The following is a 27,117-nucleotide window of genomic DNA, read 5'->3' as shown; positions in this document are numbered from 1 at the left end:
ATGATGATGATGATGATGATGACAAGCCATCCAAGGGAGTTGCCGGGATCGCCATCAAGGAGGCTCCATCACTCTTCTCCACACCACATTGTCTTATGGCAAAGGGTGGTGCAAAGGTACAACAAGATGATGAACTTGATGAACTTTCATATGATGATCTTGTTAAAATGCTCAATGATGCCGATGAATTTCATGACTAAAGAAAAGGCCAAGTTAAAGGAATTGAAGTTGAAGTTTTCTTCTCTTCAAGATTCCTATGAGGAGCTAAAGACTTCACATGAGAATCTCAAAGAAACTTATGAGAAGCTTGAGGAAGCTCACAATGCCCTACATAATCATGAAAGAAAAGCAACATTGAGCATTGGTGTGAGTTGTGACTTAATTGATGATAAACCTTGTGGTTCTAGTTCTACTAGCTCTTTTTGCACCAAAATTGATGACTCATCTTGCAATGAGTCTCTCATTATGGAAAATGATTTGTTAAAGAAAGAGGTTACTTGCTTGACTAATGATTTGAGAAAGTGCTATGATAGTAGAGCCATGTTTAATCATTGTTGGGCAAGTCAAAAGTTCACCTTGAACAAGCAAGGGTTTGGATATATTACTAAGAAAGGGAAGAAGACTTTTGTGCAAACCAAAACTACCTTTGTGAAGAGTAGTGGTAAGTCATATTGTGAAAAATGCAAGAAGGTTGGTCATGTTGAGAAGAATTGCACCAACATGAAAGTCATATCCTTTGATTCAAGTTACATTCTTATGAGAAATTCAAATGGTAATGTTAGTGCAAAATTTGTTGGAATACCTATAGATGGTGCTAAAAAGAATGCTATTTGGGTACCAAAAGTCTTGGTCGCTAACGTTGAAGGACCCAAGAAAGTTTGGGTACCTAAAAGAGTTATCTCTTTATTGTAGGTAAACTACAAGTCCGGAGGAAGATATTGGGTACTTGATAGTGGATGCACTCAACACATGACCGGAGATCCAATGATGTTTTCCTCTCTAGATGAGAATGTGGATGGCTATAGTGATATTATCTTTGGTGACAATAGCCGAGGCAAAGTCAAAGGAGTTAGTATAATTTCAATCTCAAGTGATCATTCTCTTTAAAAAGTATTGTTAGTTGATTCTCTCAAGTTTAATCTCTTAGCGGTCACTCAACTTTGTAATTTTGGATACAAGTGTAGTTCACTAAAGATGATGTTGTAGTGACTAGCTTGGATGGAAAAAAATGACATCTTTACAGGATTTAGATATGAGGATGTATATCTTGTGGATTTTGCTACTAAAGAGGCCAACTTGTCTACATATTTGTTCACTCAATCATCTTTGGGTTGGTTATGGCATAGAAGATTTGGTCATGTTGGCATGAAACAACTCAACCGTCTTATAAAGCATGATTTAGTAGTTGGCTTGAAGAATGTGAAGTTTGAGAAAGATAAGTTATGTAGTGCATGTCAAGCCGGAAAGCAAGTTGCAAATGCTCATCCTACTAAGAGTGTCATGTCAACCGAGAGACCATTGGAATTATTGCATATTAATTTATTTGGTCCTACTACTTATAGAAGTATTGGTGGAAATTGCTATTGTCTTGTGGTAGTGGATGATTACTCAAGGTATACTTGGGTTTTCTTTCTTCATGACAAAGCCGATACTTATGACATATTCAAGAAATTCTTGACAAGGGCTGAAAATGAATTTGAACTCAAGGTGAAGAAAGTGAGGAGTGACAACGGAAGTGAATTTAAAAACACAAGAGTTGAAGAATGGTGTGATGAGAAAGGAATCAAACATGAATTTTCAACCAAGTACACTCCGGAACAAAATGGTCTTGTTGAGCGGAAAAATAGAACATTGATTGATATGGCAAGATCAATGCTCTCCGAGTATAATGTTTCCGATAGTTTTTGGGCCGAAGCAATCAACACGGCTTACCATGCGTCAAATAGATTGTATTGCCATAGATTTCATAACAAGACCCCATATGAGTTGCTCATTGGAAGGAAACCAAATATATCATATTTTAGAGTGTTTGGTTGCAAATGCTATATTCTCAAGAAGGGAACTCGGTTATCAAAGTTCCAAAGCAAATGTGATGAGGGTTTTCTTCTCGGGTATTCATCTTGTAGCAAGGCTTATCGGGTCTACAACAAAACACATGGTATTGTTGAAGAAGCATATGATGTTGAATTTGATGAAACAAATGGGTCTCATAATGAACAAGAAAATCTTGATGATGTGAGAAGTGATGGTTTAAGAAATGCAATGAAAAATATGTCAATTGGTGATGTTAGACCAAGAGAAGAAGATGAAAGTGATGATGGTCATTCTATCTCTATTAGAGTTATTCCTTCAACCTCTATCTCAAAAGATCAAGCACAACAAATAGTACAAGATTCTAGTAACGATGATTCTCAAGTACAAGATCAAGTTGGTTCATCAAGTACATCTTCTCCATCAACTCAAGAACCCATCGCTCTTCAAAGAACTCATCATATTCTTGCAAAGGATCACCCCGTGAATCAAATTATGGGTGATATTAGTAAGGGTGTCCAAACTCGATCTCGCATTGCTTCATTTTGTGAACATTATTCTTTTGTATCTTTTCTTGAACCTAACCTGTGTAGATGATGCATTGAGAGATCCGGATTGGGTGAATGCTATGCATGAAGAATTGAATAATTTCACCCGGAATCAAGTTTGGGACCTAGTTGAGAGGCCTAGAAATTTTAATGTCATTGGGACTAAATGGGTTTTTAGAAACAAGCAAAATGAAGATGGAATGGTTGTGAGAAACAAAGCAAGATTGGTGGCTCAAGGCTTCACTCAAGTCGAAGGTTTGGATTTTGGTGAAACTTTTGCCCCCGTTGCTAGATTAGAAGCTATTAGAATCTTATTAGCTTATGCTTGCTCTCACAACATAAAATTTTTTCAAATGGATGTGAAAAGTGCTTTCTTAAATGGCAAGATTAGTGAACTTGTTTTTGTTGAGCAACCTCCCGGTTTTGAAGATCCCAAGAAGCCAAATCATGTATATAAGCTCTCTAAAGCTCTTTCTGGTTTGAAGCAAGCTCCACGAGCTTGGTATGAAAGATTGAGAGACTTTCTTATTTCCAAGGGATTCAAAATTGGTAAGGTTGACACTACCTTGTTCACTAAAACCATTGGTAAGGATTTGTTTGTTTGTCAAATTTATGTTGATGATATTATATTTGGTTCAACTAACCCAAGTTTTTGTGAAGAATTCGGTGAAATGATGTCTAGGGAATTTGAGATGTCCATGATCGGTGAATTGAGTTTCTTTCTTGGACTTCAAATCAAGCAACTCAAGGAAGGCACCTTTGTGTGTCAATCAAAATATGTGAAGGATATTTTGAAGAAATTTGGTATGGACGATGCAAAACCAATCAAGACTCCTATGGCCACAAATGGGCATCTCGATCTAGATGAGGGAGGTAATCCGGTTGATCAAAAGCTTTATCATTCTATGATTGGTAGTTTGCTTTATTTGACCGCATCTAGGCCCGATATCATGTTTAGTGTTTGCATGTGTGCACGATTTAAAGCCGCACCTAGAGAATGTCATTTGACCGCCGTCAAAAGGATTTTGAGATACTTGAAATATACTCCTAATATTGGTTTATGGTATCCTAAGGGTGCTCACTTTGATTTGGTTGGTTTCTCGGATTCGGACTATGCGGGGTGCAAGGTTGATAGGAAGAGCACTTCCGGTGGTTGTCAATTTCTTGGAAGATCTCTTGTCTCTTGGTCTTCAAATAAACAAAATTCCGTGGCTCTTTCAACCGCCGAAGCGGAATATATTTCGGCCGGAAGTTGTTGTGCACAATTGTTATGGATGAAGCAAACTCTTCTTGACTATGGTGTGAAATTTGATGAAATTCTCTTGTTGTGTGATAATGAAAGTGCCGTGAAGATTGCTACTAATCCGGTTCAATATTCAAGAACCAAGCATATTGATATCCGCCATCATTTTCTTAGAGATCATGTGAACAAGGGTGATATCAAGATTGATGGTATTGGCACGGATGATCAATTAGCCGATATATTTACTAAGCCCTTGGATGAATCTCGGTTTTGCAAGTTGAGAAATGAGTTGAACATCATTGACTTCTCAAATGTGGCTTGAAAACTAGCACATGTGGCATATGGTTCTTCCATGTTTTCTTTGTTTCATTTTTCTGAATTTTTTTTGAGGAACTTTTGAGCCGTTTATGACTTTTCATGATTTCACTCGATTTATTTTTGAATTTTTGTTATAACTTGCTCATATGAGAGTTTGGAAGGTTTTCATGCAAGATTTGAGATTTTTAGATTTTTATATGAGCAATGATCTCATGTTGAAGTTGGAATTGTGAAAATTGGCAAAAATCTGAACAGATTGATATTTGGTACAACGAACGGTCCGCGGGTAAGAGGCGGACGGTCCGCCGTTCATGAGTTTTGTTCACTAGAGGCACTGCAACTTATTTTGGGCCGCAGAAGTTATGATGCGGACTGTCCGCGGGTAAGAGGCGGACGGTCCGCGGGTCATGTGAACTGATCACCAGAGGGACTGCAAAGTTATTTTGGGCCGTAGTGTTAAGAAGCGGACGGTCCGCGCGTAGGAGGCGGACAGTCCGCCGGTCATCAGGTTTGATCACCAGAGTTGATATCAGCAGTACAATTTCATCGCGGACGGTCCGCCTAGATGTCGCGGACGGTCTGCCACTGGACACAAAGATGGGGCCGACCAGACTTGGCTTATATTAGGCTGTCTCTTTCTCTCCTCTCACCAAACCAAGACTTTCTCTCCAAAAGCACTCTCTCTTTCTTTCTCAAGCACGTGGGGAAGACTTCAAGGTCAACGATTTTTGGTGTGATTTGCGGACAGTTCGAGCACATCCCCGGACTCTTATCGAGATTCTTCATCATGTCCTCTTGGCCACCTCGAAAAATTTTCAAGGCTTTCACATCAAAAATCAGGAAGGCTGGGACATCAAAGAGGGAAAGAGACGGTGATAACTCCGATGACTCAGACTATGATCCTAACCCTAGTGAGATGGCTGCAGCATCCTCAGTGGGTGGTGTTGGTGATGAATCTTCAGAGGAGGAATTTGAGGATTTTGAAGATGATGTTACTGTTTTGATGGGGCTAGATCTTCCTAGCCGACAGTGGACTGCTGAGAGCTATGCCAATGCTAGAGCAGTGAATCAGTTCGATATGCCTTGTGACACCAACATCCTCTTTTTCAGAACCAAGGTACAACAAGATGCTTACTTCGGTCATCTAGTTAAGAAGACTGTGTTCAAACATCAAACCATTGACCTGGGGTATATGAGATCACATCCTGTCATGACTGATCTAGTGGATAGATTTGAGGAAATGGGGTTGGCAAATTTTCTGCAACATAGATGTGATTGGAATGAAACAGTCATACGCCAGTTCTATGCCACTCTAGAGATTGATATGGTAGCGGGCATACTTAGATGGTCAACTGGGAAGAGAACATATTTTGCCACATTTGCTCAGTTTGCTGCAGCTAATCAGTTGGACTATGATTTCATCACCAGTGAGCAAAGCATGAATGTTGTCTTAGAAAATCCTCTAGATGAGAATGACTACCCCATGTATTATGAGCCTGCACATCTTGAAATTGCCAGAAGCTTTGGGGGAACTCAGGGTCTGAGGCATCATCCTGCAGTGATCAATAAAATTGCTAGAGTCACATTCATGCCTAAGAGTGGAAACAAGGACAAAGTTAGAGGGCTCTATTGGAATGTGATTTCTCATATCATGAATGGGAATAGAATTGATGTCATTGCTCTCATCATGGATCAGCTTGCAGATTTAAACCTCAATATGGAGATGAACTTATACTTTGCTCCATACATTATGTCCATCATCAAGGCAAAGACATCCTTTAGAGGCATTTGTGAGTGCAAGCATACTCCTTTTAGGCCCTTCAAGAACGATCATGCTTTTCTTATGAGGCCGTTGACTCCTTTCCCTGGAGATGCTGAAGCACAGGGGCATGGTGGTGATGACGATAGTAACGATGATGCTCACATAGGAGCAGCTGCAGCTCAGCATGGCATGCCACCACCACACCCTCCAGCACAGCAGCAGTGGGCTCCTCCAGCTGGCTACTTTGATCCGTATTTCACATCCATGCAGGAGAATCTCTCCTCTCAGATTGCTGGGTTGACTAGTCAGATGCAGAGTCAGATGGATCTTAACTTCCAGAACATGCAGCAGCAGATGTTCCAGCCCATGATGGCTCAGATGCAGGGTGTTCAGGAGAGTTTACACTCAGATATTGTAGCTCTTGACTCCCGTTTTGAGGATTTGCCTTCGTCTGAGCAGTTTGAGCAGCTCGAGCATAGGCAGCAGCATTTAGAGCAGCGCTTTGACACCTTCAGCACAGCCTTCACCGGGTTTTCTGACCACTTCTACTCAGTGTTCCCGGCTCCAGTGCCGCCTCCAGAGTTCTACCCGCACCAGCCGTTCTATCCACCGCCACCTCCTCCACCGCCGATGGATTGATCCTTTTGGAAATTGATGCCAAAGGGGGAGAAGGAGCTTTGGAGTGCTTTGATCTAGGGGGAGCTCATGGATTTCTCATGGAACTCATTCGCTTTTGCTTCCGCTTGCCACTAATATTTTAATTTGTGTTGAACTCTATTGGATGGACTTATGTTTTATATCTTGCATGGATTTGGCTTGTCATTTGTGATGAATTATGTTGATTTATGCTACTTCTATTTACTTATGTTCATCTTGTGGTTGTGAGGCTATGGTAATCAAGCTAAAATTCATGTCATATATATTGTGTATCTTGTATGCCTCGATTTCCACTTGTAGGGAAAACTCCGTCAAAATGTTCATATATAGATATGTGTGCTCTGGATATTCATTCAAATTTATATGCACATATCAAGGGGGAGTTCTCTCTACTCATCAAACTTGGTGAACTTATTCATACAATATTCTAAAATTTTCAAGAAAAATGAGTAAGTTTTTCCAAAGTTCAATTTCAAGTTCACCTTATGCCTAGTGTATGAAGTTGACTTGAACACTTTTATCACTCCAAAACTTAGTGTTGTCATTAATTACCAAAAAGGGGGAGATTGAAAGCATCTAGGCCCCTAATTCGTGTTTTGGTAATTAATGACAACGGTTTGTGGATTAACAATTCTTTTTGAGAAAATGAGTATAGGTTGATCCACGGATGAATGAGAGTTATTTGTGAACGTGTGGATTTTTGGAGACGATGAGAAAAGTTTGGGCTCAAGGCAAAGATATAAAATAGGGTCTTTTGAATTTTACCGGTCACAAGGTGTTTAGTGGATGATAAGTGACCGGATTTGTTGGATAGATAGCCGTACTATCAAGAGGGGTCATGTACTCGTGCTTGACGGGTCTCTAGTGCCATTTTGCTCAAAATATCTAAGTGCATGCATGAGGGCTAACTACGCTTTGCCGGGTTTTGAAAAAGAACAAGTTTGAGAGCTGTCTGCTTAAGCGCGGACGGTCCGCTCCCGTTATAGAAGGTTTACTGGGAATATCTTGTGACTGGCAGACGGTCCGGCTCTCTTGGGCGGACGGTCCGCCACTCTAACTCACCTTCATTCCAGAAAGGGTGTTCTCTGGTCTGTCTAAATAGTCTGGCCCGCGGACGGTCCGCCGCTGGGGCGCGGACGGTCCGCAGGCTCTCTGTTAACTTGATCCAGAAACATTACTGTCTCTGCCTGTTCTTCTAGGATGAACTGCGGACGGTCCGCTATTTGGGGGCGGACGGTCCGCTGGCTAATTTCTGGTCTGTTCCAGAGACTGTCATATCTCTGGAGTTGTGGAACTCCTAACTGCGGACGGTCCGTCGATTGTGCGCGGACGGTCCGCCAGAGCTGTAACGGCTAGTTCTGACACGCATTTAATGCTCTCTGACTCTCTGGTTTATAACGGCGGACGGTCTGGTTTTTGAAACCGGACGGTCCGCGATCTCGCAGAAAAGACTGTAACGGCTAGTTTTTGATGGGATATCTATATATACCCAATGCCCGGCCTTTGGGTCTCTCTCTTAGCCATTTGGACTGCATTCTTGACCCTCTAGTGCTAAGACATCCCTCTCTCTCACACACTTGCTAAGGATTTGCATTTTTGAGAGTGAGAGTGCTTCCTAGTGCACTGCATCAAGAGTTTGAGCTTTGTGGCACTAGGGAATCTTCAAGCAAGGATCATTGGCTTGTTATTCTTGGGAGTTGCCGCTCCCTAGACGGCTTGGAGAAGGTGATTTCGTGGAGCTTCTTGAAGGAGATTGTTGAGAAGCCCCGATTTCGTTTGTGAGAGGTTTTGTGCTCACCTTACCGTAGTGGTGAAGAGCAACTCTAGTGAAATCGAGGTGTGGAGCGGTTCCTTGTTTCTAGCCGGCTCAAGATCAAGAGGTTCTTGATAAGAGGAGCGGTTGATTCTTGGAATCCACCTCAACGTGGATTAGGGGTGACCGGCAAGTCATTGACACCACGGGATAAATTTGTGTGTCAAGCTTGGTTATCTTTCTTGCTCAATTTAATTGTTGTTTTATTTCGAGCAATTTACTTTACTAGAGCTTGAATTGTATTTTGTCACCCTAGGTTGCAAACCTTTCTAGAGATAGTAGTAGCTTGACATAGGGCTTTCTTTTGTTACTAATTAAATTTCTCTAGTGTTGTTGGTTTTAGTTTTAAACCGCCTATTCACCCCCCTCTAGTCGGTGTTCTTGATCCCACACACCGCCCCTGCTCCCCCGGCGCCGCCCTGCTCCCCCGCTCCCCCGCGTGCCGCCCTGCTCCCCCGACGCCACCCCGCTCCCCCGCGCGCCGCCCTGCTCCGCCGCTCCCCCGCTCCCCCCGCGGCCTCCCCTGCTCCGCCACTCCGCCGCTCCCCCGTGCGCCGCGCGCCGCCCCTGCTCCCCCGATCCCCCGCGCGCCGCCCTGCTCCACCGCGGCCCGCGCGCCGCCCCTGCTCGCCCCGCGGACGCGGGGCTGGACGCGCTCGTTCCGGAACGGACGCGTACCGCCGATTTTTTGGTACCGGACGGTTCCGCATATGGATGGAATATTCCATACCGGAACCGTTCGGTTCCACCTTGTCCACCAACCAAACAAGCCAAAAAGTGGGATGGAACGGTTCCGTCCCACGTAATCCCTCCAACCAAACAGATCCTTAGTTAATTTGCGCGTCCACAAAAGTGAAAGGCAGCGTGATGACCTGTCATGTGAAACAGTAGTGGATTACTGTTGAGCGGGCACTGATCTAGTGCTCTTTCAACTGTCATTGTCACTATCAGCGTCCAAGTCGAGCAGAGAACAAAGAAGAGGGTGCTGGGTGCTGGCTAGCAGGCTGCGCCGGCCCGGCCTGAGATTCCGGGATGGGTAGCCCGCGGCGGCCTTGCATGGGAATGTGCGGGCTCTGGGCTGAGGCTCAGCCAGCGAGAGAGAGACGGAGAGAACATCAATCAAGTTGATTAAAAGTTATAACGGTTTGCTCTTCTCTCCGCGTTTACCGGGCAAATCTGGACACGTGTCAGCTAGCGGAGCACCGAGCGGTGAGCGGCAAGAGCCATCGACATGCGTGGGCCCGCCTGGCCTTATCTTTCCCCCGTTCCGTTGGCTCCCTCTCGCAAACCCCGTCTCTCTCTCCGCTCGATCTCAAATCCGCGGAAGAAAGCGGCGGCGGCGGTACAACCAGCGACCCCTCACCTTCACCAGCGGCGGTACAGCCAGCGACCCCTCACCTTCACCAGCGGCGGTACAACCAGCGACCCCTCGCCTCCACCGTCCGACTGGCAGGCCTCCCATTCTACCCATGGCTGGCTACCGTGTGTCCTCCGCCGCCAGGGGCGTCGGGCGGCTCCTCCGCAGCAGCCGGGGCGGCGCGGGGGCCGCGGCCTTCGCCATGCGGATGCTGCTCCTCCTCACGCGTCTGCCGCTCACGCTCGCCGCCTTCGCCTTCACACTCTAGTGGCGCGGCATCATGCGGCACCCAACCGGTGCGGCCTGGCCCGCCGACACGCAGCGCTTCATGAGCATCGAGAACAGCCCGCTCGGCTCCTCCTCCAATGGGGCCGGAGGCTTCTACTTCGCCATCTCATCCTCGTCCTCCACGGCAGCAGACTGCGCCGAGATCCTCAGCCGGAGCGCCTCTTCCCACGGAATCTCGCTCTACCGTGGCTGGAGCTTCGACTCCAAGTCTTCTATCACGCCCCAAGGTGAGCGCGCTTACCCTCCGATCTGATCTGCCCATGCTGCTGAAATACTGTCAATACTGTGATCCGAATATCTCATAACTGCTGATGAGCTAGGGCAATGTTGATCTTTCTCTGTTTTTCTTTCTTCTTTCAATAAGTGGTTTAGCTTGATCTTGCAATTTCTGTGGTTTTAGGGGAAGATGGTTTTCTGTTTCTGTTACACAAAGGCATGATACGGTGCATGACATAGCACTAGCACAGCACAATAAACTGGTTGTTTTGGTTACCATGCTGCACATACTTGAGGACTGCATCAATATAGATGATTGTGCACTTTCCGTTCATTTTATGGACACCATAAAAATAACCTAATATGACTAGGAGTCGCCCTGTGTTTGGCAAATTGGGCCATGCAGGTCGTTTATGTTTTCCTCGCATCTTCAATCGCAACATCTCAGTGTATGGAGATCTAACATTGTCCTATTGACACATATGAGAGTTTAGGCATGAGTGTGAGTCCAAGTAAGGCTTAGCAACTTAAATCTTTGTTCAAGACTAAAGAATGTTTAGTAATGCGATTCTGAATGATGTTCAAGACTAAGGAATCATGGATATGAAGGTTCAATAACTATTTTATTTATATAAGATCTACATGGCAAGTTATTGAGCAATCAATTTTCATTTCTTTGTTGTAACACAGCGAATGAAATCCATGTTTTTGTTTCCTATGGTATAAGTAATCAAATCATTCAGAGTCTTTTAGGTAAAAGGTTACAATAAATCAGTAACTAGGATAAGTGATCCAGATCCTGTATGATGGAAAACTCCCAATGTTGCAACTTACAGGTTGGATTGCTGAGCCACATCGTTGATGGCAGTCTTAGTTTGTGTTCTTTTTATGTTTGTGTATCTGATTCACAAATTTTATGTTATTTGGTAGGTTGGCTGGGACGAGTTCACATCAGGTAAAAGGTGGAACAATGTTTCCTATGGTAGAGTTTATCGTACACAAACATGGGTAGAGTTGCTTGCTGTGTATAGCGTGGTTTTTTTATTTAGAGCGGTCTGCTTAGGAGTTTTGGCTCCTCATGTTGTGCAGAATATTGTATCCTTCACCGGTAAGAAAAAGGGAGAATAGATACTTCTTTTCTTCACACAGTTATGTTCTTTGATTTTAGAGCAGTGTGCTTGTTTTTTTTGTGCTTGTTTTTTTTGCACAATCACAGGTTGCTGCTATGGTAGGGTTTATCATACATGGCTATTTCATCTTGCTTGCTGTGTAGAACATGGGTAGAGTTGCTTGCTTATAGCGTGGTTCTTTGATTTCGAGCTGTGTGCTTAGGAGTTTTTATTTTTTGGTGTTTCCACTGGTTACTGCCATGGTTAGGGAAACCAAATCTCTGTCGATTATCCTCGAAAGGGTATTATCTGAAATTGTATTAATTGTGTACAATGGCCATAGTGTAATTTTGTTTTGAAAACTTGTCATCTATTGCTTGCAGAAGCTTTGTTTTGTTTTACTTCTCAATAACGACCATGATTTTTATCATCTGATAGAAAAAAGTAGATTGAATTTTGTTTATTTGTGCTTGCATACATGTTCTTCAGTTTATCTTTAATTCTTTATCATTATATATTTATCTTCTTGCATTTTTATTCAGCATCCTTTTATTTCTGAATCAAATTATTCAATTCTTTCATTATTTTTCCTTTGTGTTACATATGTTGTCTAAGCAGTGTTGCATTTCCAGGATGGTAGGTTTTATGGAAGAAATAATTGTATATCAACATTTTTGTGAGGACCATAGATGTGCTGGGTTCTTAAAATCGACGATTTCAACTTAAGGGCCTGCTAATTTTGCTGTGTCTTTGAACTGATAGTTAATTCTTGGACGAAATTAACTGATAGAGTGATAGACATATCTGCTAACTTAGGCAGTGTCTACAACAACAACAACAACTTAGCCTTTTGTCCCAAGCAAGTTGGGGTAGGCTAGAGATGAAACCCACAGAAAACAAGAATAAGAAACACAAAAAGGGCACAAACGAAAGGAAGAGTTAGGAGTTAAACAAAAAGTACAAAAATCACGGTTCAGGTACGTTAATTGCTAGTCTCCAAGCGTTCCTATCCATAGCTAATTCCTTAGCGATATTCCACTCCTTAAGGTCTCTCTTAACCGTCTCGTCCCAAATTAGTCTAGGTCTACCTCTACCTCTCTTAACATTATCGCCCCGCTTTAAAACTCCACTACGCACCGGCGCCTCGGGAGGCCTCCGTTGTACATGTCCAAACCATCTCAACCGATGTTGGATCAACTTCTCCTCGATAGGTGCCACCCCGACCCTATCTCGAATCTCTTCGTTCCGGACTCTATCCCTTCTTGTATGCCCGCAGAACCAACGCAGCATACGCATCTCTGCTACACTCAGTTGCTGGACATGTCGCCTTTTTGTAGGCCAACATTCGGCACCGTATAACATCGCCGGGCGAATCGCCGTCCTATAGAACTTACCTTTTAGCCTCTGTGGCACCTTCTTATCACAGAGAATGCCCGAAGCCTGCCGCCACTTCAACCAACCAGCTGAAATTCTATGTCTAACATCTTCATCAATGTCTCCATCTTTCTGAAGCATTGATCCTAGATACCGGAAAATATCCTTCTTGGCCACCACTTGACCCTCGAGGCTAACTTCCCCATCCTCATGCCTAGTCGGGCTAAAGTCGCACATCATATACTCGGTCTTGGTCCTACTCAACCTGAACCCCCTCGACTCTAACGTGTGTCTCCACAGTTCTAACTTCATATTAACCCCTGCCCTACTCTCGTCAACTAGCACCACATCATCAGCAAAGAGCATACACCAAGGGATATCACCCTGTATGTCCCTTGTGACCTCATCCATCACCAAAGCAAATAGATAAGGGCTCAATGCTGACCCCTGATGTAGTCCTATTTTAATTGGAAAGTCACTGGTATCGCCATCACATGTTCGAACACAAGTCATCGCATCCTTGTACATATCCTTGATGAGGGTAATATACTTAGTTGGGACGTTGTGTTTTACCAAGGCCCACCACATGACGTCTCTCGGTACTTTGTCATACGCCTTCTCTAGATCAATAAAGACCATGTGTAAGTCCTTCTTCTCCTCTCTATATCTCTCCATCAACTGTCGTACTAAGAAAATCGCCTCCATGGTCGACCTCCCAGGCATGAACCCAAACTGGTTTTGGGTCACTCTTGTCAATCTTCTTAGACGGTGCTCTATAACCCTCTCCCAAAGCTTCATCGTATGGCTCATCAGCTTAATCCCCCGGTAGTTAGTACAACTTTGAACATCTCCCTTGTTCTTGAAGATCGGTACTAATATACTTCTCCTCCATTCCTTCGGCATCTTATTTGACCGGAAAATTAGGTTAAAAAGCTTAGTTAACCATACTACCGCCCTCTCGCCCAGACATCTCCACACCTCAATGGGGATGCCATCGGGACCCATTGCTTTACCTCCCTTCATCCTCTTCAGAGCCTCCCCGATCTCTGCCTCCTGAATCCTCCTCACAAAGCGTCTGTTGGTATCATCAAATGAGTCGTCCAACTCGAAGGTAGGACCCTCATTTTCCCCATTAAACAAATTATCGAAGTATTCTCGCTATCTGTCTTTGATCTCCTCATCCTTCACCAGAAGTCGATCTGTCCCATCCTTGATGCATTTGATCTGGTTTATGTCCCTTGTCTTTCTCTCGCGAGCCCTAGCTATCCTATAAATGTCCTTCTCTCCTTCCTTCGTACCTAGCCGTTGATAAAGGTTATCAAAAGCCTGACCTTTCGCTACACTTACAGCTCGCTTTGCAGACCTCTTCGCTAATATATAGCCCTCGATGTTGGTCGCGCTCTTGTCGAGGTGAAGGCGTTTGAAACACTCCTCCTTCTCCCTAATAGCCCTTTGCACCTCGTCATTCCACCACCAAGTCTCTTTCACTTCTTGCTTGCCTCCCCTACTCACACCAAACACTTCTGAGGCCACCTTCCGAACACATGTCGCCATCTTTAGCCACATATCATCTACATCTGCTCCTTCTTCCCAAGGCCCCTCGCCTAGCATCCTCTCCTTAAACGTCTGTGCCTCTTCCCCTCTAAGCTTCCACCACTTCGTTCTCGCAATCTTGGCACGTTTGTCCCGGTGGGCACGTACCCGAAAACGAAAATCCGCCACCACAAGCTTGTGTTGGGGGACAACACACTCCCCAGGTATCACCTTACAATCTAAGCAGGCACGTCTATCCTCTCTCCTAGTAAGGATAAAATCGATTTGGCTCGAGTTTTGTCCACTATGGAAGGTCACTAGATGGGACTCTCTCTTTCTAAAGAGGGTATTCACTAACAGCAGATCGTAGGCCAACGCAAAATTCAAAACATCCTCCCCCCCTCATTCCTACTACCATACCCGAAACCCCCGTGTACTCGCTCATATCCTACATTAGTCGCACCCACATGACCATTGAGGTCTCCTCCTATGAAGAGCTTCTCGCTGATAGGCACGGTACTAACCATGCTATCGAGGTCTTCCCAGAACTGACTCTTGGAGCTCTCACTAAGACCTACCTGAGGGGCATAGGCACTGATCACATTCAGAACCAAATCTCCAATGACCAACCGCACTAGGATAATCCGGTCGCCTTGCCTCCTAACATCTACAACTCCATCCTTAAGGCTCTTATCGATCAAGATGCCTACACCATTCCTACTCGAAGTTGTCCCCGTGTACCAAAGCTTGAAGCCAGAACCCTCCACCTCCTTCGCCTTCTGGCCCTTCCATTTAGTCTCCTGCACGCATAGAATATTTACACGTCTCCTAATTGCTACATCGACTAGTTCTCTTAACTTACCTGTTAGAGACCCTACGTTCCAACTACCTAGACGAATCCTAGTTGGCTCGGCTAGCTTCCTTACCCTTCGCACCCGTCGAGAGAAATGCGAAAGACCCTTGCTTATTTTTCACTACACCCGGGCGCAGATGTAGCGCGCCACAGAGGCTGCGACGACAAAAACTTGTGTGGCAATTGGGATCACCATTTTTATAGGTGTACGTCTATCTTGCTTGTTCTAAATCGATAGAAAGGTTTCCAAGCTTGTGGATAGTATTAGCATGACGTCTATGCCATTTGTATATATGAAAATCTTCTTGAATTAGCTGTTTGGTCGGTAATTTATATAATGGATAAGCTGCAAAGACTTGACATTGAAACCTTGTATGGTGTATACTCACATGTTTTTCTTCTGGTTTTGTACTACTCGATGTTATCTTGAGATTTAGATTCCTTTCTCTGAAACTATAAGCTTCTGTTTCTGAAGTTTAACTAATGCATAGACATAATCTGAAAACGCAAACTTCTGGTTGTAAAATGTTCCTTTGCTGCTTTCATTGCTAAATAACTAACATAACTTTAATCCTCCCTTTTATAAATGAAAATGAAGTGCTGTGGGGAACTCCCCCACAGTTTGCCCTTCAAAAAAAAACTACAATCCTGTTTTTATAAACTCACCCCCATGTTTCTTTGGTTGCATTAGAGTCACTAGTACTCGTCGTCCTCATTTATCCAGGCTAGAGTTGGAACCAGGACTAATAAAGGCATTAGTTCTGAGTCCAACTACTAGGGCCATAGAGGAGCAGGGAGGAACCTTTTGTCTTGGTTAGATCCACCAATTAGTCCCGATTGGTGGCTCCATTGGGACTAAAATGAGCTCCGGATTAGTCCCAATTAGTGGCTCCACTGGGACTAAAATGAGCTCCGGATGGAGGCCAGCTTCGGGACTAAAAGCTGAGTAGCATTTTTTATATCTTTTTCCACGTACACCTCCCATCTACTTATCTCTCTCATCTCTCGATCTATCCTATCATCTCCTCACTCCCTTACCCTCTTCCCTCTCCTCTTCCTCTTCCTTTCTTTACTTCCTTAACGGCTGGTGAAGCCAGCAGGAGCGGCGGAGCATGCCAGGGCGGCGCGGAGCCGTGGGGAGGGCGCGCGGCGGTGGGCCGGACACGGGGCGAGCGGCGCAGGCGAGCGGGCTGGACCCGTGGCAAGCGGCGGCTCCTGAGGCCGCAGCGAGAAGCGCACGGCGGCGGGCCGGACCCAACGCGCGACGGCGGGCTGGACCCAGGGTGAGCGGCGGTGGCGTGGGGCCGCAACGAGCGATGCACGACGGCGCAGGCTGGATCCGAGGCGCGGTGGCTGCACGCGCCCCGACGAACTGCACCCGCAGCGCGCGGCGACAATGCGGGGCCCAGCGGGCGGCATCCGCAGCGCACGGCGGCGGGTCGAGCCTGCGGGTAGCAACGGTGGTGCGGGGCCGTGGCGAGCGGCGGTGGGGCGGGGTCAGCCGCAAGCAGAGCTAGAGGGGGCGTAGAGCTTTTTTTTTAATTTTTTTTCAATATTTAGTTCTGGTTGTAGCCACCACGGTTTTTTTTATCCCGGTTGCTATAACTGGGACTATAGGTTGGGACCTTTAGTCGTGGATTGACGGTCCTGTTGGAAAATTAGGACTATTGTGGTTTTCCAACCGGGACTATTGAGGGTATCGAGGGTTTCTGTACTAGCGAGTGTAATATGAACTACGCGCACACAGCATTGTCCCCCCTCATCAGCACTGAGATGGTGTGTTGTGTGGAACCGGTGCTTATTTTTATCGAAATATTGTACAAAATCAAACTGTCTAAATATATACAAGCACACTCATCCTTTTGAATACAAATATGTAATTCTACCATTACGAGCACATCTGAACGTCGGCAGATCCTCGAGTTTGACGAAGTTATCACAAACGGCTTGCTGTCGATAGGTACATCGCCAATCATAAAAAAATAGCACTGGTTAAATCCTGTAATAATCCAGAAAATTGCGAGCATCTCACTTGAATCCGGATGGACATGTTCCACTACAAGAAACACTATCAACTGAGCTATTCACAGAAACCAGTGCACGTTGATGCTTCACGGAGCTCGTGACGTGGCGGCTAGGCCTCCTCGCTCGACCCTGCTGCTGCTTGCACTACACCAAAACAGGTCATTTTCATCAGCCAGCTTTATTTTCGTCGGCCTGAGCTAAGCCGACGAAAATACATAAATTATTTCGTCGGTTTGTGAAAGCCGACGAAATTAGATTATTTTCGTCGGTCTGAATAGGGCCGACGAAACAAACGACTTATTTTCGTCGGCTTAACCTAGGCCGACGAAAATAAACTTCTATTTTCGTCGGTCCTCACAGGCCCACGAAATTAAACACCTTATTTTCATCGGCCCACTAAAACCCACGAAATTAATCTGTTTATTTTCGTCGGCTTTTTAGACCGACGAAAGTACGTGTGCCCTAAGTCACCACGCAACCAAGCTGCCAGCCGCCACACTCGTCACTCCCGCCCGCCCACAGCCCCCCTTCGCCCCAGCCGCCCGCCGCCCCCGCACCGCACCCCGGCTGCCCCGCCGCCCGCGCGGCCCGCCGCCCCCGCCGCGCCGCCCCCCCCTGCGGCCCCCGCGCGGCCCCCTGCTCCCCGACCGGCCCCGCGCCTCGCCGCCCCCGCGCCCCGGCTGCCCCCGCCGCCCGCCGCCCCCGCCGCGCCCCCCCCTGCGGCCCCATTGCGCCCCAGCCGGCCCCGCGCCTCGCCGCCCCCGCACCCCGGCTGCCTGCGCCGCCGCCCCCCTGCGGCCCCCGCGCGCCGGCTGCCCCCGCCGCCCCCGCGCCCCCCACGCCCCCCGGGGATGAGCAGGATTCGCGGGGAAGAAGGAGCAGCCCCTGGTGCACGCGAAGCCCCGTTCGTTCGCGTCCGTGCCTGATTGGAAGGTCTGAATGGAAGGGGAATTGGACTGAACGATTTGGTCCTCCTTCAGTTAAATGTTCCTTTATAATTTTTATATATTGAGCCTGATTGTTTCGCATTGTTGGGGTCTGATTGGCAGGATTACTTGTAAATTGCTGGAGAGAATAGAGCTCAGTATATGTTTTTAAATTGATTTAGATGGTGCTACTATATGTTCTGGGTATTTGTATTGATTTCAGGGAAAGGAGCAGAGAAGACTCTACAATTGTATTAGCTTATGGAGCACATAGATTGCTGCGGTTGTGAAAGGTGAAGCATTGTGATTTATGAGATACGATGTTAAGTTTAAGAGGTTGCACCTGTTGCTCAACCCTAGTTCCACAGTTGCTCTAGTTAGCACTTTATGCCATTTGAATGGAAATTGTGTCCAACTTGCATGGATTTGACCTCTTGCTTAAACTTTCAGGTTCAAAGTCCACACAGTATCAAGTACAATGGTACAATTCAAGGTCTCAAGTACAATGGTGCTTAAGTTGTGCTGTTCTGGTGCCATCTACCTACTCTTTGTAATTTTCAGACCATCTCTCTGGTGCATGATCACTGTTTTGTCCTGAAATTGGTTAGAAGATTTATTTTTTACTCATCATTCATATGTTGACAAAGCAGTAATTGAATGTCGTTGCCTTTCTCTATTTGTTTTTACAGGGGAATTTTGTGGGCTTACCGTCAACAGACCGGGGATGGTATGCCTTTGTGCTATTATCTTAATGCTCAATTTAGTTTTCCTGCATACTCATTTATTTTCAAGTGAAGATTTGTCATCATGTTCTTGCACAGTCCTTTAGTTCATGTGTCATCATGTGTACCCAGTAACAGCTATAACTTTCCTGTTTTGTTGAAAAAATTGGAGATCTCAATTTAGAAAAAAAATAGCTGATGCATCTGCTTATACTCTTAGCTGGTGCATACAGTTGTTGAGCATCCTAGCTCAACTTTGGGTTCTGCAAAAGTTGGTACATCCTTTTCTTGTTCTATCTCTATACCACGTGAGTTATCACACAATTTGGCATCTAAAGATCAGTCATCAGCAGGTAACAGTGATTGTTCAAAGAAAGAAGAACTGGTCTTACCAACTGATAGCAAACATGATTCTGCAAAGTTTTCTGAAGATAGTTCCCAGGAAGTGAGAAAGTGCTCTGAATTGCGGGCATCTGATTTGGCTGCTCCATTGAGTGATGAACAGGTACGAAGTTTGTCCAAACTCCAATCTTAAGTTTAGACTTTCTCACCTTTTTCGTAATTTTTTTCTGTAGCTTGCATTACTGTTGATAGTGAGGACACTAGGAGGATAGAAAAAAGACATAGAGATGCTGGCACAGAACGTGCTTCTTCTGCGAAGGACTCATGCAGATCAGCTGAAAATGTACATCAGAACAGAAATGTGTGCCATATTATATGCAGCCGTTTTGTTTTTTTTAGCAGGATCCTATTATTTTCGTCGGCCTACGTGGCCGACGAAAATAAATGACGTATTTTCGTCGGCCATAAAAAGCCGACGAAAATACGCACATATTTTCGTCGGCTTTTTATGGCCGACGAAAATACGTCATTTATTTTCGTCGGCTACATAGGCCGACGAAAATATCGTTATTTTCGTCGGCAACCGACGAAAAAGCGCTTATTTTCATCTACTTTATTTCGTCGGACTAATTTCGTCGGCAGGCCGACGAAAATAGCTATTTTCGTCGGCTTTAGGTCTATTTTCGTCGGTTTCTGGCCGACGAAATTATACTATTTTCCTGTAGTGTTGGACGCAGATGACATGCGCCCGCGCTGCACTTTGGTTCAAGTTTGTTATTGCACATTTCTATTAACTTGATATTTATAATATAGCGTTTTTTATTCTTAAAAAGAAATTATGCATGCTTATGCCCCTTCTTAAAAAGAAATTATGCATGCTTATGCCCCTGACCAGCAGGTTAGATAACATATTAATGAAAGGAAATATCAACACATCATTTGAATATTGTACAATAAATTTTGAGTTACCAATAAATTTTTTTTCTTGTACGCACAATAAGTAAAATATATGTGATTAGACCTGCCCTTGATGGATTTAGTCAGCTTGGAAAAAAAACACTTGGGGCCAATTTAGGCATGGTGCAATAGATAGCCACCTGAGTAGCTGAGTTGTAGTGCCCTTAATTGCTTTCTTTTAGCGTGTTTTGACATAAGGCATTGTTGTTGTTATCAATGCAAATGCATATGATGATTCTACAAACAAGATAAAGAAAAGTGTTAAAAGAAAAAGTTAGATTCTAACATTCTATTTTTAGTTTTCATTGATTGTGTATTAGAAATAAAACTTAAACTTATATATGTACTTTTAGGTCTCGCCTATCTTCAAGCAAAAAAACTGCTAAGAACTTATGTGGTGCTAGAGATGATGATGGTGATAAACGTGCATATGCCTATACTAAACTACCTAATTTTTTGCACCGTCTTTACTCATTGGCTTGCACACGTATTCTAATGTTTAGGACGAGAACTGAGTAACAAGTCCATTGCATGTCCTAATTATATAGCACCAACTGATATGATTCATATACTTTTTTTTTCTTTACGACCCAAGCGAGGATGCATAGCCAGAAGGGGAGGTCTTATCCAGTTTACCTTAAGTTGTTTTTTAGTAGATAAAGGAAATGCTTTAAGTTGTTTGCCAACGCTCTTCAATTTAGAACAGTCACTTAAACTAAAAGAAGATTGCATTCACCCTCCATCATGTATGTGATATGTTTTGATGATTTGTAGAGGCAAAAGGGGTGGTTCAGATTGTACCATTGAGATGCGTGAAATCCTATATGTGACATCATAACAAAATGAGTGGTCCTTCAAACAACATGTCATATAGAAAAATTTCCATTTTGAACGTACATCCTGAAAAATTCAGAAACCGTGTCCATAGTATTTTTTTCCTTTTAGCTGAAATATTCAGAGCGCCATGACCTCTTGCTTCGCGACAACAACAATACCTTGAAAAAAATGACACTTTTTCAAGATGCCTTTCTTGACAGGGACTGCAAGTCTACCATATTGTCCGTCACCACGTGACGTTGCCTCGATATCCCTCTGCCCGTGAGGAACACATGAACGCACACCGGCAAGAATGACTGACTGTTCGCAGGAACTCTAGTCCAACAATGGCGACTCCCTGCAGCTCTAGTCCTCACAGTCGCCCTTTCTCTTTTCTCCATCCTCCTCTCGTGGTCAATAAGGAGATGGACCAGATCATGCAGGTCACCCGTGCATCTGCCGCCGGGTCCCCGGAAGCTGCCCCTCCTCTCCCTTGTTCGCAGTATAAAAACCAACCAGGAGTATCGCATGCGCCCTCCGCCTCCATTCCGCCACTTTCCATGCCCCCTCGCTGCAACATTCCCAACTGCACGCCACCGCCGAGGCCATTGCCGCAAGCTCGGCCGCCGCCTCGATCAAACGCTGCAGACGACCCCTCGCTTCGCCGTTTGCTCCGATGGCACCGCAAGAATAAACAGAGCACTCGATCAACGTTGAAAGGATCAGCCCTGACCGGAATTGTCGGAGCCATTCTCTGACACATGGTGCAGCACCACAGTCTGATAGGGTAGATTCGCGAGGTCCCTTGTTATCCGGCTGTGTTAATTAATTTGCACGTCCAAAAAGTGAAAGGCAGCAGCGTGATTACTGTCATGTGGAACAGTAGTGGATTACTGTTGAGCGGGCACTGCTCTAGTGCTCTTTCAACTGTCATTGTCACTGTCAGCGTCGAAGTCGAGCAGAGAACAAAGAAGAGGGTGCTGGGTGCTGGCCTGCACGCTACGTCGGCCCTGCCTGAGATTCAGCCCGCGGCGGCCTTGCGTGGGAATGTGCGGGCTCTGGGCTGAGGCTCACCCTGAAACAAGCACACACACACAGAGAGAGAGAGAGAGAGAGAGAGAGAGAGAGAGAGAGAGAGAGAGAGAGAGAGAGAGAGGAAATAAGAACAGGTTGAGAAGTGGATTCCTGCTTCTTCCTGATGCTGCTATACTATGGTATTGACCATGAATCCATGACACCTCGGTCGGATATTCCAGTAATCAGAGACCGGGAACGATTTATCTCATTCAAAGGTTCTGGAAGTTCATATACCGGACCATTCGGTCCTATACCGAACATTCCGATCTGCACATTTTATAGTGTAGCATTATGAATTTGCCTACTAACAGTTCTTCCGAGTGAAAATTCAGCATTCTTGGATGGAAAAATGACTCGATTTGTGGGAAGTCCATGAATACTAATTTTTCCCAATAGTTTCCTTACAAATGCCCAACAGTTTCTTGTATGTATAATGCATTAATAATTACTTACCATAATTGTGGGAAGTTACTTTGGTGATTTGATAAAACTGTTGACAAAGATGTAACTTATATACTACTGTCAGCGACTCAAGAAAAATAAGATCATCACTCATTAAAAACTGTCAGTAAAGAGTGTATATCTTATAGTTATGTTTCTTATTAGCTTGGGAGAACCTATTGCTTTCTGACCTATAATACTTTTTCCATCTTCCATCAGTATGTTATGGACCCAGCGCTCCAGTCATGGCTTGCCTTAAGTTGTTTTTAATAAAGGAAATGCCTTAATAAGTTGTTTGCCAACGCTCTTTAGTTTAGAAAGTAAAAGAAGATTGCATTCACCCTCCATCATATATATGATGAGTTTTGATGATTTGTAGAGGCAAAAGGGGTGGTTCAGATTGTATCACTGAGATACGTGAAATCATATATGTCACATCATAAAAAAATGAGTGGTCCTTAAAACAACAATTGATATTGAAAATTTTCCATTTTAAACGAATATCCTGAAAATTTCAGAAACCGTGTCCACACTATTTTTCCTTTTAGCTGAAATATTCAGAGCGCCATGACCTATTTTGCTTCGCGACAATAACAATACCTTGAAAGATTTTTCACTTTTTCAAGTTTGCCTTTCTTGACAGGGACTGCAAATCTACCATATTTGTCGTCCGTCACCACGTGACGTTGCCTCGATGTCGCTCTGTCCGTGAGGAACAAATGAACGCACACAGGCAAGAATGACCATGGCGCTATTCGCAGGAACTCTGGCCCAACAATGGCAACTCCCTACAGCTCTAGTCCTCGCCGTCGTCCTTTCTCTCGTCTCCATCCTCCTCTCATGGTCAAGGAGATGGACCAGATCATGCAGGCCAGCCCTGTATCTCCCGCCGGGTCCCCGGAAGCTGCCCCTCCTCGGCAACCTGCACCAGGTCGGCGCCCTGCCGCACCGGAGCCTGTGGGTGCTCGCGAGGCAGCACGGGCCGGTCATGCTGCTGCGCCTGGGCTCCGTGCCAATGGTGGTGGTGTCCTCGCCGGAGGCGGCGAGGGAGGTGATGAGGACGCACGACGCGCATTGCTGCATCCGGCCAGCCATGCCGGGGCCGCGCCGGCTGACGTACGGGTACAAGGACGTCGCCTTCGCCCCCTACGGCGACCACGTCCGCGAGATGCGCAAGCTCTTCATCCTCGAGCTGCTGAGCATGCGCCGCGTGCAGGCTGCCTGGGACGCCAGGGAAGCTCAGGTAATTCTCCACGACAGTGAGCTGGCAAAACTTGTGCAGCTAGCATCTCGATCAAATGTTACAATGCCTCAACAAACACTTGTTGTTAGGTGGACAAGCTTGTTGAAAACCTGAGGCGTGCCGGGCCGAACTCGGTGGCGCTCGACGAGCACATCTTCGGCGCCGTGGATGGCATCATCGGCACGGTGGTGTTCGGGAAACTCTATGGCACGAAGCACTTCAAGATGCAGTTCCTGGACATGCTCGGTGAAGCGATGGACATGCTAGGCAGCTTCTCCGCCGAGGATTTCTTCCCCAACACCGCTGGCCGTCTCGTCGACCGCCTCACGGGCCTCGTCGCCCGTCGTGACGGGATATTCAGGAGGCTCGATGCCTTCTTTGACGCAGTCATCGAACAGCACCTGAACACCACCTGCAACAAGCTTGAAGGTGAAAACTGCAGATCGGACCTAGTGCAGGCGCTGATTGAGCTATGGAAGGACAACGGAACTGCGGTGCCTTTCATCCGTGACCATGTGAAGGCTATGCTCTTTGTAAGTCTGAAGTTTTCAGTTATTATGTCTGAAAGCATGACGATCTTAATCGAGTTTGAGCTTTTCTACCATATGTTTTTTTAATCAAGGAACAAAATTATTCCAGCCGCTGCTTCAACCAAGCATGACAACATTTTAAATTACATTTCCATTTTCTCTTAGCTAAGTTGTCTTTTGTTAGGACTACTCCATATATAAGTAGCACACGAAGATTTTAATCTTGAGAGAGAGCTTTAGTTTCCAAATATAATGGTTACTTGGAATGATCATATGATTTATCAATGCTCTACACATATGTTGGATTGGGAATTGTCTCTGCTTATGTGAAAAACCATGGGAACTCATATCTTGCTGCTCATTCAAATTTATATTTGACCCTTGGAACCAGCTCATGCCATTATGGTAAGTTGCAATAATCCAGAAAGATATGTTTAGTGGATCTGAGATAAGCAGGAATGGTACTTGTTCCTTAGAATATTTTGCCAAACCCTCTGCATTAGTGATTAATCAACTTAAACAACTATTTACTTAGAAGGCATTTGTTCTGTATATCAAAGTTTGTTATTCCAAAGCCTCCTTAGTTCTTTGGTGTGCAAATTATACTCCACTTGGATAGTCTGTGTTTCTTTTTATATTCATCACTTTGCCAAACATAATTCTAGAACAATAGTAATCTAGCTTTTTAAGAATGCCCCTTGGGAGTTCAAATATCTAGAGCATTTTTAACAAATAGTTACCAAACCCAAGTTATTTTTGGTACCGTTTATTTTACACATTTTGGAGGACTGCACAGAACTTCTTTCAGTTAACAAATCGAGATATTGCTACTTGATCTCCCAGGATACCTTTATCGGCGGAATTAACACAAGCGACGTCACCATGGTGTGGGCGATGTCAGAAATGATCCGACACCCGGGGGTGCTGAAGAATGTACAGGACGAGATCAGAGCTGTTGTAGGAAGCAAACAGAGGGCTTCACGTGATGATATGTCCAACCTCAAGAGTGAAGATGGTTGTCAAGGAAACCCTCAGGATGCACCCTCCCGTAACTCTGCTACTTCCAAGGGAGACCATTCAGCAAGTTAATATCTCAGGATATGATGTTCCGGCAAATACAAGAATAATCGTGAACACATGGGCAATCAGCAGGGACCCTAACATTTGGAAAGATCCAGAGGAGTTCAACCCAGAGAGGTTCATAGGGTCAAACACTGACTTCAATGGCACGCATTTCGATTTCTTGCCGTTTGGCTCAGGTCGCCGGATTTGCCCTGGCATGGCCATGGCTGTGACTAACATGGAGTTCATCTTGGCCAACCTGCTATACTGTTTTGAGTGGGAACTCCCTGAGGGTGTGGCAAAGGAGGATATAAGCATGCAGGAGTCAGGGAGCCTGGCGTTCCAAAAGAAGACACCACTCATGTTGGTGCCAAGGAGGTACCAGACTTTATTGAACTAATGCACATTCAACAAAGGTGAAATCATATTCTTTGTAAGTCAAAGGAATTAAGTATTCTGTATCCCTAAAATATTCTATGTTCCCTCAAAAAACAAATATTCTATGTTTTGTATTGTGGATATTTTTTCTAAATAGATGTACCATAATACATAATATAAAAATGATTAAACTCTGTAAAACTATTGTTAGTTTGTACGTACTTAGCACGCTTAACTACCTTTTGGATTCTCAATGTTACGGCCATAGATTTGTTAGAGAGGGAGTGAGAAGGGGACGCTATTGTTCACATGAACAGTAAGAGATAGAGAGCGCGTGGACGATAGGTAGGATATAGAGGGAAGTTCCTCGATCTTTCTGCTTGTTTTCCAAAGAGTGCATGGGGCTTCTATTTACAGAGGAGACTCCACTTGATGGCTTACGAACATATAGACAAGATCTTATCATCATGATCCATGTTTCTTAAGTTACAGGAAATATATAGTTCCTAAAAACAAATTAACTTAACAGAGAAACCGGCGGTTAGCAACAGTACAGGCCTGTAATGTGATCCAGCCAGCTCATGGCTGATTGGCTGGGGAAAACAGTTTAACACCCTCAAATTAGAAGACTGGATCTTTTATGGTGGGATTTGGCATATAGGCATCGAGAAAAGGAGTGAGGGACCTGCGTGATGCGTCGGATTCAGATGGCACTTAAAGATGGCGTGTTGTCGGGTGACTAAAAGCAGTGACATAGCCAGGATGAAACTTACCTACGGCGAACCACCATGGTACAACGCTGAACACGCGCGTAAGGGGGAGGGGAAAGGGGGTTCCCGCCAGCGGCAGGTCCGGCGGCCGCTATGGCTCGCCAGACTGCTGGCTCCGCCACTGACTAAAAGTATCAGCGGAGAGATATTCACCAAAGGTTTACGGATTAGCATTTGTGTTAGTTCGGTTAGAAATAGTTGGATTTGGTTTGCTAGGGAGTTCGGTTTACTAGAATTGTATTCGGTAGCTTGATGGAGGGGCGAATGCATCATGGCCTATAAATATTAAGACCATTGTAATAATCTGAGAATTCACGCAATGGAATTGACTATCTTCCCCAACCTCTTGCTGTTCCTGTCTTGGAGCGACCACCATCTCTGGCGGTGCCCAAGCCATGCTCTAGAGGAACACACCACCTGAATATGTCAAATTCATACTCCCTGTGCTATTCATCCCATTCAAACCATCCTCCACCCTTTCTTAGCACTGCATCAATTTGTAATCATATATCTAACAGGTTTCTAACCATATATCTAACAGTTGTCCATAACCTTTGAAAAATAACAATTGTCTATAAGAGGTTTTCACATCATTTATCAATTACACAATTGATAACCTCAATAGTGGATCTACCTTCCATCAAAGTTTTGTGAGCCTTTAGTAAATATTTTGTCGAGTTCTTATTTTTATTTGGCACAGCTTCAGCTTTTACCTCCACTCAGGAC

The 27,117-nt window shown here is 44.9% G+C and overlaps 1 protein-coding gene and 1 pseudogene across 9 annotated transcripts; both read left to right on the top strand.

Annotated features, from left to right (window-relative positions):
• The first annotated feature begins 10,088 nt into the window (after positions 1–10,088).
• On the top strand, positions 10,089–19,512 carry LOC112888660. Of its 9 annotated transcripts, XR_003227884.1 has the most exons (8): positions 10,089–10,244; positions 11,164–11,188; positions 18,277–18,346; positions 18,504–18,603; positions 18,743–18,780; positions 18,996–19,050; positions 19,129–19,280; positions 19,351–19,512. XR_003227884.1 is itself a non-coding variant. In XM_025954934.1 (5 exons), the coding sequence occupies exons 1-5, from the start codon at positions 18,374–18,376 to the stop codon at positions 19,387–19,389; spliced, it is 345 nt and encodes a 114-aa protein (XP_025810719.1). In that variant the 5' UTR covers positions 18,323–18,373; the 3' UTR covers positions 19,390–19,512. The 9 variants fall into 9 exon arrangements, 1 of the variants encoding a protein (XP_025810719.1); XR_003227883.1 differs by lacking the exon at positions 18,996–19,050 and having other exon boundaries at positions 18,504–18,656; XR_003227879.1 differs by having other exon boundaries at positions 18,504–18,780; positions 18,996–19,046.
• Positions 19,513–23,092: 3,580 nt separating this feature from the next.
• LOC112889786 lies at positions 23,093–25,777 on the top strand (annotated as a pseudogene).
• The last annotated feature ends 1,340 nt before the right edge of the window (positions 25,778–27,117 follow it).

This window comes from Panicum hallii, chromosome 4 (assembly GCF_002211085.1).
Source record: "Panicum hallii strain FIL2 chromosome 4, PHallii_v3.1, whole genome shotgun sequence".
Lineage (NCBI taxonomy): Eukaryota > Viridiplantae > Streptophyta > Magnoliopsida > Poales > Poaceae > Panicum > Panicum hallii.
Note: the sequence above shows the minus strand (reverse complement) of the source record. Positions and strands in the feature narration are given on the sequence as shown.

Bases quoted from the DNA above. Each gene is read 5' to 3' on its own strand.
- LOC112888660 (XM_025954934.1), top strand. The intron at 18,604-18,742 runs GTAATTTTCAGA...TTGTTTTTACAG, and splicing joins GTGCCATCTACCTACTCTTT to GGGAATTTTGTGGGCTTACC. The intron at 18,781-19,128 runs GTATGCCTTTGT...AGTCATCAGCAG, and splicing joins CCGTCAACAGACCGGGGATG to GTAACAGTGATTGTTCAAAG.